This window comes from Onychomys torridus, chromosome 11 (assembly GCF_903995425.1).
Source record: "Onychomys torridus chromosome 11, mOncTor1.1, whole genome shotgun sequence".
In the NCBI taxonomy this organism is placed as follows: Eukaryota; Metazoa; Chordata; class Mammalia; order Rodentia; family Cricetidae; genus Onychomys; species Onychomys torridus.
Window position 1 is genome coordinate 13,666,666 of NC_050453.1, and position 14,246 is coordinate 13,680,911.

Sequence of the window (14,246 nt, forward strand, 5' to 3'; positions counted from 1 at the left end):
TGATTGCTTACTTACTATGTTTCTGATCTTAATCTAGAATAAACTTTACTGGTGATTGAATATCTATCTATCTATCTATCTATCTATCTATCTATCTGTATATATAGATATCTATATACATAGATATATACATATGTATATATGTATACACACACACACACACATCCATACACCCTGTGAGTTTAGTGATATTACTGATCTAGAAGTAGGATTTGGGCTTAAGGCCACTAGATTAGCCTTAGTGCCTACATCCAGACGGTGGCATTTGTTTCTAGATCTTATTTTAAAATTCAACCTCTTCTCACTGTGACATAGGAGGAGTAAACGATGTTTTGAGATGATGCCCAGACACTTGATTTTGGAGCACTGGTGAAGCTGGTGCCATGACCCAGAGGTGGAAAGAATAGAAAGAGGCTTTAGAGAGGTGATTATTAAGGGGATAACAAAGTTATTTCTGGGCATACTGTATTTAGGGAACTTTATTAACACAGCTCTAATAGTGTCCCCCGTTTATACATCTGCCATTGGTAGAGTAGGCCGGTCAGTGTGTCTGGCGGCCTCCTCCGTTTCCAGGCAGGCATGTGTGTGGAGAGGTGTGTCTTTAGAAAGGGATGCACCGAGGAGACAGATGGCTGAATCTTCTAGTGGCCGATTTCTTTCTTTCTTTCTTTCTTTTTTTAAACTTCGTTTTTCTGTCTTTCCATTCAAAACCTCTAAGGCATTTTCTTTTACAAAGACATATGAAAAAAAGCCAATTTAGTGTGAGAAAGAAATTAGAAAAAATTTACCTTTCATCTTGTGTTGTGTTTCTTAGTAAAATTTTAAGACCTTTAATGTGAGTTTCCAGTTTTGTCTCATCTCCAGTGGGGGCTGAGCAGGTCACACACTCTAGAGAGGCTTCCTCCTTTACAGAGAACGGTTCATCAGTGTGGCATGGGAATCAGATGACACAGGGGCCATTGGCATTCTTGAAGTGTAAAATGTTAATTTTGGAGACTGATTCAGATTTCATGGGGAGTAGCTTATTTTGAGAATGAAAAGTGCACTTTGTCTGACTATTTTCTCCAGCTTCTTTACCCCTCCCCTGTGGAGAAAATTGCTGCCCATAGGAAAAGTTCAGTCATCCCTTGTTTGGAGTGCATCTGTCTGTGCAAAGAGGAGTTAAAGGAAGGTCGTGTTGTCAATGTTCTGCTCTCCAAACAGGACATAACTGATCCAAGAAAGCCGTGTCTAAGGACAGACAGCACTCTGACAGTAGCCTTGGGCCTGACATAGATGCACCCCAAACATGTACACATGAAAATAGGGAAAGGAAAGGAAATTAGAGAGCCAGTGTTAGAAGTGTTATTTATTAACATTTCACATAATGTATGTGAATGTTCATTTTTTATAGGAGATGCACAATCATGTACTCAGAGCAATGGCCAACTTGAAAACTAAAGTAATCTGAAATGGTTTTTAGTCTCGGGAAACACATCGTGCATTTTAGTGATATCCCACATGCCCAAACTGTAAACTGCTTTGAGGCTGAAAATTATCAGCAATTTGTAGAGATAATCTTACCTGAAACTAACCAGAAGTTGTAGTTAGTGGCTGAGGGTGTTTTAAGAATGTCAGGGGTTTCATGGTCTCACTGGATACTGATAAGGGCAGGATAGCTACAGTGTCTGAACTGAACACAACTGATTGATTTTCAGTGACTAAGAGCACAGAGATTACACATACAACTAATTTGGACAGAGTCACACTAAACTAAGTTAAAGAGATTTGTTAAAATAATAAGAGAGCTGGGTGGTGGTGGCACATGCCTTTAATCCCATCACTCGGGTGGCAGAGCCGGGCGGATCTCTGAGTTCGAGGCCAGCCTGGTCTACAGAGTGAGTTCCAGGACAGGCACCAAAACTACATAGAGAAACGCTTCTTGGAAACACCAAAAGAAATAATAATAAGAGAGAGCTCAGCAATTAAGAGCACTTGCAGAGGACGACTTTGGTTCCAAGCCTCCACAACCCTTCGTTTATTCCAGTTTCGGGTGGTCTGATGCCCTCTTCTGGTCTCCAAAGGCCATGACATGCCGCACAGACAAAACATGCGGGGAAAATTACCCATACACATAAAAGGACAACAATGAATTTTTTTTTTTTTTTTTTTTTGAGAGAGAGAGAGAATTTCTAACTTTTCATTTCAGTGTGATTAGACTTTTTCAGTCAGAAAATTATTTGGGTGCCTAATTTTTCCAAAAGAGAATAATCCGGTGTCTTCCCCTGCATGGGATGCGTCTGGCCTGCATTGTAGTAGGGAGGCTGTTTTCTGTGCTTCCTTCCCAGCTTTAGCCTCTGTTTTCCTGTCTTCCCATTTACCCACAAGTAGTTGTTGAAGTTGCCGACTAGAACTGGATAAGAAGGTTTCTGGTTTTTAGGCCAGCGATGGTGGCGCACGCCTTTAATCCCAGCATTTGGGAGGCAGAGGCAGGTGGATCTCTGAGTTCGAGGACAGCCAGGACTACACATAGGAACCCTGCCTCACAACTAATAGTGGATAGAACCTAGTAGACAGGATTCCCAGTATCTGCAGTATTTTTAAGAGTATACAAGTCCTGAGAACTGCTGCTGTTAACAGAGTTTCTGTATTCTCTGTATCAGTTTTACATTGTCTAGCAAGGAAAAATCAAAAGGTGCCTATTAGGTAGGAATTGATTATTACTATTTTCTATCTTTCTAATAGACAGACACCCCTGGCTTTGCCTGCAACACAGAAACCTTTGTTTATATCATTTTTTTTCCCTCAGTTCTTTTCATCTTACATATTTCACACAAAAAGACATCACAAGAGGCTGGTGTTTAAAAATAGGACTTTGCAGATCAGAAGAGGGTAAAGACTGTTTCTTGTTTCTTTCTTCACCACCACCACCACCACCACCACCACCACCACCCTCCTCCTCCTCTAATAGTGAAGGGACAGAGTAAGTGTGGTAGCCTTTTTCATACACAATTTTAAAAAATGGTCTTTTAGGTGTGAAGCTCCCATCTCTTCAGGGTGATAACCATTGATGTTTTTATAGCTTTGCCTTTTAGAAATTTAAGCTCTCTGCCTCCTATGTATTTGGTACATTTATGACTTTCCTTTTTTTGGGTGGTGGTGGTGGTGTTGTTTTCAAGACAGGGTTTCTCTGTGTAGACCTGGCTGTCCTGGAACTTGATTTATAGACTAGGCTGGCCTTGAACTTGGAGATCTGCCTGCCTCTGCCTCCCAAGTTTTGGGATTGAAGGTGTGTGTCACCACAGCCTGGCTGACTTTCTTTCTTTTTTTTCCCCCACAGTTATATTACATGAATTCTTTTTATGTATGTAAATTAAAATAAACCATACCATTGTAATAAATGTAAAATAGTTACCTCAGTGAGTTTTATGTCTCTGAACATCAGTACTTGGGCAAGCTACTTTAGTTAGATTATGACTCGTCTAATTTTTTTTAGAACTTTTTTTATTCTTTAACAGTTTCATACCTGTACACAATGTATATTGGGCATATTCAACCCCAGTTCCCTCCTCCTGTGCCTCACCAGACTGTCCATTGAGTCCTGTTAGTGCTCCGTGCTGGAATGTTGTCTGATCTTGTTGCCTTGACCTCGTGCAGGCAGGCAGCCATAGCTGCAGTGACCTGTGAGTGCGGTAGCCATGTCAGGTCTAGACCACAGCATTCTGTAGCACCCCTCCTGACCCTCACTCTGCCATGAAGTCTCCTGAATTCATGTCTGGTTTTTAGGGAGTGCCACGTTAGTCTTCGGTTGTAGAACTTATCCTGCACCGAAGTGGAGTTAGGAAAACTACAAGGCAGATGCTACTTTTGTGGTAAATCTGGAATGTCTAATCTTTAACAAGTTAGTTTAATCTGAAGTTTACTGTGCTGCAGTCTGCCTTGCATCCTTGTTTCTCTGCACATCTGGCAGCTGTCTTCAGACTTGACCACACCAAGCTTTGATAACGGTATTGTTGCAGTGACCTGCAGGCATCATCTCATTAGTGGATACTTTCTCTCCACAGGCATTATAATTTGCTCACATTTGTTTCACCTGTATTTGCAATTTTTAATTGGTGTTTTGTTCACAGACTAGAGAAGCCTTTTACTGAATGTCATTCCATCAGTCTGGTCTCTGTATAGGATACAGAGGACAAACAGACTTGAACTAGGTAGCTTTTTTTCTTCTACACTGATAAGAAATGACTGGGGCCGGGCGGTGGTGGCGCACGCCTGTAATCCCAGCACTCGGGAGGCAGAGGCAGGTGGATCTCTGTGAGTTCAAGGCCAGCCTGGTCTACAGAGCTAGTCCAGGACAGGCTCCAAAGCTACAGAGAAACCCTGTCTCAAAAAACAAAAAACAAACAACAACAACAACAAATATATGTATATATATGACTGGGAACCACTTCTTTCTCTCTTGATGTAATTGCAGCACAGAATGGCAGCCAGGTCTCTCCCACAGATTTTACCTTTTAACTTTGAAAAAAGTTTTCACACATCTATATAGATGCAGCAGTACCAGCTTCCTCATGTCCACATACACATTAGTATGTTGCTTAGGAGTTAACACCATGCATTCCTGTTTTCATAATCTTGACAAGATAGAAATATCTAACCAGTATTTTAATAAAAGTATCAGTGGACAGAATTTTTTGTATTCCTATTTAGATACTGTGCTATATGATATTAGAACAATAAAGGAACAATGAAATCATTGAAAGCTATTGCTCTTATATGGCTTTACTTATATAGAGAAGATAATACTAACTTTGAAATATCTGCAAGGCAGTGTAAATACTTCACAAAAGTGGTGCTTGGGAAATAGGCTAGGGAAATAAATTTAGCAAATGTAGCATGCTACTTGTGTGAAGTTACTAAAAATGGGTCTTCTGAAGTAGACGTGCTATTTCTGTGAGTGTAGTGTCTTAGATGATTCACAAGAAAAAACAGTTAAGTTGTGTTTTTTGAAAATGTTTCAGGTCTTTTATATTGTTTTGTTTTGTTCTTACTTTTTTGGAGACGGTCTGTCTCAGGTAGTTTCTTATGTTGCTGTGATAAAACCATAGAGTAAGCTGGGGAGAAAAGGGTTTACTTGACGTACACTTCTGTATTGAAGAGACTCAGAACAGGAACTCAGACAGCGCAGGAACCTGGAGGCAGGAGCTGATGCAGAGGCCAGGGAGGGGTGCTGCTTACTGGCTTGCTCAGACTGCTCTCTTACAGAACCCAGGACCACTAACTAGCACAGGGATGACACCGTCCACAATGGGCTGGGCCCTCCCCCATCAATCACTAATTAAAATGTTTTACAGCTGGATATTATGGAAGTATTTTCTCAACTGAGGTTCCCTCCTTTCATAACTCCAGCTGTGTCAAGACATAAAACTAGCCAGCACAGGGACTCCCTTTAAAGCCCTGGCTGTTTTGGAATTCACTGTACAGACCAGGCTGGTTTTGAACTCACAGAGATCTACTTGCTTTTGACTCTTGAGTTCTGGGATTAAAGGCATACACCACCACACTGGGCTGAAGTTCTTTGTTATTCCAGTGCCATTCATGTAGAATAAATTTTTCCTAAGGGATTTGTTTTAGGAATACTTTGTCGTAATCATTCATTCTCAAACCTCGGATTCATACACCCCTAGTGTGAAAGTATTGACTAGTTAAGTGATGAGCACCTACCAATGGGTCTCCCAGTCCTCTGCAGATGGAACTGACGCTATGACATTGCATCACTAGGAAGAAGATAGGGTAGGCATAGGTCCCAATAACCCTGCAGCGGCTTTCTGTTAGACTGGTCTGTGCTTCTCTTAGTTCCTTCGTGACCCAGACCCATAAACACACTCACCTAAGCCCCAGCTCTTACTTCAGTACCATGAGATTTGTGGTGTACATCTTTCTCTTCTGTACTTTTTTCAGTGTATTCTGAATGATTAATTCCTGGGCTATATAAAATAAATCCAGCAAAGCCAGAGTTAGATTAGCCATAGTACAAATACAGTAGCACTTACTTGTATGTAAAAATTAAATCACCAAAATGTCCCTTTATATCAGGCTAAAAACATAGATTTTTCTTTTCAAATGGATCTTAAAGACTCATTAAGCTAGACTAAATGTAGCTTTCAAGTATATTTAGTGCAGTATTATAATATTTGCATAAATAGATGTTGAGTCTCCATAGTTCTTAGGAAGCCAGAATTGTTGCACTGCTGTTAATGGAAACATTGGAAAATCTGCTTGAATTAATATCTTTTCCATTTTGAGAAGATATTTTGTCCTCAGTTTGAACAATTCAGTTTTATTTTTAAGTTTCACATCCTTTGCAAGATCAAAGCAGACCAGGCTGCCAGGTTCTTTCTCTCAGCATCCCTCAGTCCCTACCTGTTAAGAGTTTGGCTGTCATATCCCATCCCCTACCCTAAACTTCTGCAGTTCAGGGGTTGGGTTGCTCTTCCCTATATAATCCAGCCATTTGATTATCTACCTTTACTCTCCTGGCTCTTCCCTTCTCCTCCCCCTCTCTTTCATTGTCCTGCTCAGGGTCTTGTTCTCTCTGGACTCTCCCGGATGTCCCTGCCTCTGGCTGTGCCCTTTATCTACAGCAGACCTCCTCTGCCATACCAGGAGGAGTCAGACCCTTCCTTCTTCATCTCTTCTTTTCGTTGAAGGGTGTGTGTTACCTTTGAGCATCTTCAAGTCTAGTGAGGCTGTCAGTGTATCCAGCAATTACATGAGAGATTAGAGAGACCTTAATCCTGCCCCTGGATGTTAGGGTTTTGTAGTGGTATGTTGGTAATAAAGAATACATTTCTGCTGCCTTGTATCTGATCTGTTGAGGGTGGGTGATGGAAGGCTAATTTAATGTGCAAATTGTCAGTGAGAAAGTAAAATAAATACCAGAAGTATTTAAAATATTTTACATTTATTGTACAACTTTCTTAAACTGAAATAATTAACATTCACAATTTTTTAAAAAATACATTTTATGCTCATTGGTGCTTTGCCTGCATGTAGGTTTTGTGAGTGTGTCAATCCCCAGAAACTGGAGTTATAGACAGTTGTGAGCTGCTATATGGTTGCTGGGAATTGAACCTGGGTCCTCTGGAAGAACAGCCAATGTTCCTAGCTGCTGAACTATCTCTCCATCACCTTGTTTATGGATTTTTAAGAGTAGGAATATGGCACTCTTGTTTAAAATTTCTCTCAATTTTTATGTTTGGCAACATATGGTGGGTGGTGGTGGTGGTGGTGGTGTGTGTGTGTGTGTGTGTGTGTGTGTGTGTTTTATTTTGTTTTTGAATATACTAATGTTTGATCTAAACAACAAACTATCTTTGTTTGAAATGGCATGGCATTAAAAAACAACTTGAACAGGACATTGTTTTGCTTTTTTAGACTGAGTATGACTGTGTAGCCAACTCTAAATCTTACTGCCTCAGACTCTGGGATGCTGGCATTTTAGGTCTTGCTCAAGTATCCTGTTTCTGACTTCCTAATTGGAGTTATAGGCGGGCCACCTAACCCATCTGACATATTGATTCTGAGGATCCAAACTTAATTCCTCACACTTGGGAGGCGAATGATTTAACTACTGTGGCATCTCTTTAGCCCTAATACACCATATTTTTAAAAGCATAGTAAAACAAAGGTACATTGTTATTATTACACTTGAGAGAGAGTGTTATTATTACACTTGAGAGACAGTGATATTTGGGTTGTCAACATTTGTGTTTGGGTGTGGGTGTGCTCACAAGCATGTCAGTCTGTAACATGAAGATCAGAGGACCCTGTGGGATTGGTTCTTTCCTTCAAGCAGACTTGCATGGTTGGGTGACAAGCACCTTTACCTCTGAGTCATCTTGCTAGCCCTGTGTAAACAATTTTTAAATGCCATTTCAAATAATACATATTAAAACCTTGTATTTAATTCTATGTAATAAGTCTCACAGTGGAAAGCACAGTTTATTTTAAACTTATTAAAACTATTACAATAAAATTTTGTGAGTTTATGAATTTCAAAAACCAATTTCAAACTCTTGTTATTTAGATATTTGCTGTCCTTTGTTACTTCAGATATTGAGGCTTCTTAATAAGCAACTTACTTAACATAGAGTGAATTATTGTGCAGAGAGAAAGGAGGGAAGGCAGCCTAGCGTTCCGATGGGAAAGGAGCCAGCTGACCTGTGTAACTAGGACTGCCCTGATTTTTCATGGGCTGTCCTAAATGGCTGTGTATAGATTCAGAGGTGTTTTTCTTTAATTGTTTATGTTTATGTGTATGTGTGAGTGTCTATACATGTATGTGTAATTGCCCACTGAGGCCCAAAGAAGACATCAGATTCCTTGGAGCTGGACTTACAGGCAGTTGTGAGCTTCCTGATGTGAGTGCTAGGAACCAAACCTGGGTCCTCTGGAAGAGCAGCCAGTGTTTTTAACCATGGAGCCATCTCTCCAGCTCCGTATTCTTAAGGAATATCTTTGGGAGTTGTGCTATCCAGTAAAACCTTGTCTCAAAAAAATTTTTTTTGTTTCAATTCTTGATGAAAAGTAGCCAAATTGATATTCCTTAACCAGACACACACACACTTTGGTGTTGGCATAGTATATACATTATAAAACAAGAATAGAAAAATAAAAAGTATGGGGATATGGAACAGAAGAGTTACTGTTCCTTCCTCCCCTGAGTATGCGCTAAACTTCTCAACACTGAACACTCCTAAGCAGTAGGTCCTCAAACAAGCAGTGTCAGTGAAGACGGAAGGGAAGTGAGGAGGCTTCGTGGACAGGCTTTGGATCAAGTAATAGAGTGAAGGAAAGAGGTGTCACAGCTCTGCATTTCTAGTTTATGCAACTGAGTAGATAATGCTGGTTGAAAGTCAGCAGATGCTCTGGTCATCACTAAACAGCTGTTTTCTCTGAGAATATGCCTGACACCTGAATGACAAAGGGCAGGAAGACATGAAAGGTGATTGACGACAGGTCTTGATTTGTACTTAGGAAGAAGAACTAGTGAAATGAATGAGGAGGCATGGTTAGTGTGTCTTTAGAACATCAGGATATGACAGGATTGGTAAATTATCAGCCACTGAGCATCTAGTTGAGCTGACCCCTAAAGTTTCTTCAGCTAGAGACAGTCTGTTGTTCCTTGGGTGAAAATAAAGGACTAACAAAACATGGTGGACTGAGAGGCCTGTACTGTGTGTGAAGTAAATGATCTGCAATTTATCTATTGTTTACAGCCATTTTTCTCTTTTTTTAAAAGTAAATGATAAGTACATTTGAAGCCATAAGTTGAAGAAAGATTACCTTCTGGTAGCAAAGGAGAGGAAACCAGATACATATACATACTGCTCTAGATTAAATCCAAGAAGTGAGAGATCTAGATAATGTTTTTTTTTTTTCCATATGTGGTTATAACTACACAGTGCTCCATTTCTTGAGAGATGATTTTCTTTCATTAAGCATACATGTTTCAAAACAAAATTTGAAATAATGTTGTGAAATTGCTTTTAGAATGCAACATTAGCCTAGCAGGGGTGGTGCTCACCTTTAGTCCCAGCAGTTGGGAGGCAGAAGCAGGTGGATCTCTGAGAGTATGAGGCCAACTGGTCTACAGAGCAAGTTCCAGGACAGCCAGAGCTGCACAGAGAAACCCTGTCTTGAAAACCAAACAACAAACAAACATTAAAGTGCCTGTTGCTTTGAATAAATTCATTGTTTGTAATTTTCATGTCTCTGAATAATGCCCTGAATCTGGAACTTGGTTGTTGTTTTTAGGATTTAAAACTTTTTAAAATTAAAATATAAATTACCTCATTTCCCTCTTCCCTTTCCTCCCTCCAAACCCTCCCAATTCCCCCTTCAAATTCATGGCCTCTTTTTTGAGACATGACCTCTTTAATACAGCTCTGGCTGTCCTGGAACTTGCTCTGAAGGCCAGGCTGACCTCGAACTCACAGAGATCCTCCTGAGTGCTAGGATTAAAGGCATGCGCCACCACATAAGTATATAAATACATCCTGTTCAGTCTGTTTTAGGGACTTAACTGTTTTTCATGCTGGTAGGCCCTGTGCCTGCCTCCATTCTGTCCTTGCCTTAGCCTTTGCTTTCACTTCCTCTGAGTCTGAGGGGCTTTGCTGAAATGACCAGAAGTGTGAATACCATCCCTTTAAATGATAACATTTAGCTCTGTCACTCAGTGACCAGATTCCAAGAAGACAAATCAAATCCAAACCAGTCTTTAAGGAAACATCTCATTTAATCCTTAGAAATACAAAGTGCTGAGATGGATAGTGTTCCCCTTACAAGTTACCTTAAGATGGCTAATAGTTAATAATAGAAATCACTAGGTGTTTTGTTTTGTTTTGTTTTCCTCGAGACAGGGTTTCTCTGTAACATCCCTGGCTGTCCTGGAACTCACTTTGTAGACCAAGCTGGCCTCGAACTCACAGAGATCTGCCTGCCTCTGTCTCCTAAGTGTAGCATTAAAGCCACCAACCACTGCCCAACTCACTAATTTTTTTTTTAAAGCACAAAAGCTCTAAGGGTCTGCTGTAGTAGTTATAGGTAATAATAAAATGCATGCAATAGAATGATGGATCAAAGCTAAGAAGCCTGCCATTTTCCATTACAGATCACCTTACTTAATATCTTTTTGTTTCCTTGTTTTAAAAAAGAAGTCAAATGGTAAGAAATAGTAAAGGCAGGGGCAAAGCCTGAAGGGTAACTGTTTCACAAATTACATTAAGGACAGATGAGCATCTGAACAAGATCAGAAGGCCAAAGGAGTTGATGAGGAGGGCTAGATTACTTGCAGAAATATCATAAAGATGTTAAGTTCTACATTCTTGATTAATTTTCATTGCTTTAGGTTTGTTTTCCCTTGCATTTCACCCTGGTTTCCTTAGCCCTAACTAAGCTTCTGTTGTATGGCTTGCTTTAAAAACAAAAAGTGTCTTTCCATAGATAAATGCTAGCATTAAAACTTGTATTAATGTATTTACCTATATAAATCAACCTTCTCAGATTTAGTAAAGAAAGAGTTAATGGTGTCAACAGTAAGCAGGAAGCTGCCAGCCGTATGCATATGATGGAATGAATAATTTAGTATCTCCGGGAAATGCAAACTGCAGTAGAATTCAAGCTGCCCTATCAGAAAGTCAATCAGTGCTTTACTTGTTAACAGAAATAAAAGTCACCAGAAAGAAGATGCTTAACGATGACAGGCGCAGGACATTGCGTAGTAGTTGAGTTGTGAGAAAGATAGTAGTTCTCCGTGGAAATTGGTCTGCAGTGATAACGATGCCTGCATTCTGACAATTGTCAGGTGACTTTCTGCTGAAATGATTGCTCCTGGGATGGGGACGCTCCTTTGCTGTCAGAAACAAGATATTTTTCCAGGTTTTTCATGTGAGCCTTTTAATTGTCCTTGTATGTTTTCCTGTTTAATATGGATTAAAGGGACTCAAGGGTAAACCTGATGACTGGGCATGTTTACTAATAAAGATTTGGTGGAGGTGGAATTTATAAACACCAGTGAGAAAGATTTTTATAAAGGAGTTTCACATGTAATTATCATAATTTTTCTAAAATGTTTATCTCATTAGCTTGTTGAGCTTGTCTTCCTTTGTGTGCCTATGGTTATGTTACTACACTTAAATATTGTGCATGCGTCTTTCTTTAATAGATGGGTGGGTGGAAATACTTAGCAAAGCTGGAATTATCAATTTTATTGGTGTTTGAAGTACCTACTGTATCTAAGACTTTAAGATTTAATTAGATTATGTTGTCTTCCTAAAAATGATGAAAAAATATTTGTATTTACAACTTATTACCATATTAAGATAATAAGACTTTGACTATAAACTGGTTTGGTTCTGATTTTTTACTTAGCAGGAGTTGTCTTATTTAAAGAATATACTAAAATGCTGTCTTGTTTGCTTTAATATGCTCTTCCTTAAACCAGCGTGGATGTAAGCCATTAACTGTTTTCTTAGCTAGTACCCATAAGAAAAGAAAATCTTTGCCTTGCTGAAAAGGGTTTTCTGAGAAATTATTGATGCACCCTTTGCATGCTATTACTAATAAGAAAAAGTTTTTTTCTCATCCCAATTTTGGGTATTGCATTGATTGGATAAAGCATTCCTCTTTTCAGAAATTACCACTTTCTCTTTGAGTTTTTCTTCCTAAAAAGAATATATGGATTTATTTCATTGATAAACTAAATTTTAATGTAAATCATTTAGGTTAAATGGCTAGTTGTTGTGGCCACACAGAATTTTTAGTAATTAATTTTTGTCAAGTATGTTTTCATATCTAGGGAAAAATAGTAGTAAAATGTGTCTCTATAAACCTCATTAGTTATTATTATCAAGTACAGAGTAATCTCATATTAGTGAGTATATATTACGGCCTTTTAATTGATAGCCTATGTTTTTTTCCAGCTGATATAAGTGAGCAATCATAATTAAATTAATATTAAGTAATTCCCCGGAATTTTTTTTAATGCAGTTCTCATAAATGGGAGGGTAGACCTCATGAAATTAAATCTATTGGCCATATATTTTAACTTTCTATACTATTTTAATTTTCACTAACGTTTTAAAGAATACAGTCTTAAAATGCAGATTGCATTCTTTGATTGTATAACTCAGGAAATATTTAAGCTGTAAAGTGATAAAGTTTCCAGAATGAGGATCTAGATAGGACGTATGTATAAATACATTTTGAACATTTCAAAGCACCTTTTAGTTAATGTGAAGTTCTTCAGATGGCCCCATTGTCTTTCAAAGCTTCTAACACGGAGGTGTCTGTTGCAGCCCAGAGCAAGGTTACTGCTACCCAGGACAGCACTAATTTGCGATGTATTTTCTGTGGTAAGCAACATTATGTTTACATTACTTTTTCAAGCTGTGGTACATACGACTTGCACATTGCCATAACTTTTGTCCCCTAGGCCATAGTCTGGTTTGTGGTATCTGGGATATAAAGCAAGCTTCTGTTTTATGTTGTGATATTTGTCCTGTTCATGTAGGTGGTTTTGAGTTAACTTTTGAGTTGGCTTACTAGTGAGGATTTAGTTAATAGAATCTTCAAATTATTTTTATTTTTGTTCACCTTTTCCAATATAAATGAGAGAAATTTCTTAAATTCTAATTTTCTTTGGGAGCCGACATTCAATTTAGTTTAAAAGGAAAGGGTATATGCATTTTTCATTATGATTTGAGTAATGTAAACGTGCCTTGTTTGAAAGGAGCTTTGTTCACCTTGATGAGCTCTAGGTGTGCATGTTGTACAGATCTTACTCTTACAGGTTGGTTTCAGACAACAACCTCCTCTATTCAGTAGGTTAGGCTTCTGTGGCTTAGAACTGAATCTAGGCTTATAGAAAATTTTCTATCATGCTCACGCTCATAAACATACATGTGTATGCATACATGTATTATTTGCATGGTTAAATTAGGTATGTCACTTAGCCACCCCAGGTTGGAGCAATCATTTATATTTTATATAAATTTATATAAAATAACATATTTTATATAAGATTTATATATATATAAATTTTGCACAAAGAAATTGTTTATATAGACAAGTATGTAGCTATATATCGTTTGAATTCTTTTTATTTCTATTTGACTCTGAATCTTTCTATTTTGAAAATCCAAGTTTCAAAAAATGTCTTAATTATTTGTACTTTTTATTGATTCACATGTGCCTTTTTGACTCATGTACCTTGACTAGCTAGATTATTTCATGAGAAAAAAACTGTAAGGTGGTGTATATGGAAAAAAAATTGAATTAATAGTTTAGTGTGTGTACTTTATCCATGTACTCAGACTTTTCAGTGTAGTTTCTCAGTATTGTTGATATGGTTTCTTTAAGGAAAATCCTTTTTGAGTTGATGTGCTTACTGGTTTACACAAGCATGCTGTAAATCGGGGAAAAAAAGAAAATTCTAATGTATCTCATGGTCACCTAAGTTATATTTTGATTTGCTCCAGCTGATGGTCACAGCAGTGAGTGCCTATTTTATGACTTGATGTAAATGTCTCCTCCCCTCCCAGAATCCAGCTAGCACTGCAGATAGCATATGATCGGTGACTTGACTTCTGGTGGTGTCTTTTCCTGGGGTTCCCTGGGCTTGTGTGATTAGGCCTCTTTTCAGCTCATTTTAAAAACGTACTTGATACTGTAACTTTGTGCTTGAAAGCTTGAGATCCATGTTC

General features: G+C 38.5%; 1 protein-coding gene across 8 annotated transcripts in view; it reads left to right on the plus strand.

Annotated features, from left to right (window-relative positions):
* The window catches only part of Enah (ENAH actin regulator), a 104,896-nt gene that overhangs the window by 62,548 nt on the left and 28,102 nt on the right, over nt 1–14,246 (plus strand). For 4 of the 8 annotated variants that reach the window (XM_036201851.1, XM_036201852.1, XM_036201858.1 and 1 more), the window contains one exon: nt 12,840–12,896. The exons of 3 other annotated variants lie outside the window; for them this stretch is intronic. In XM_036201851.1, the coding sequence (XP_036057744.1) occupies nt 12,840–12,896 (57 nt within the window). Of the gene's footprint in view, nt 1–11,161; nt 11,431–12,839; nt 12,897–14,246 lie in introns of those variants that run through there. One more of the 8 variants, XM_036201857.1, reaches the window with a different exon arrangement.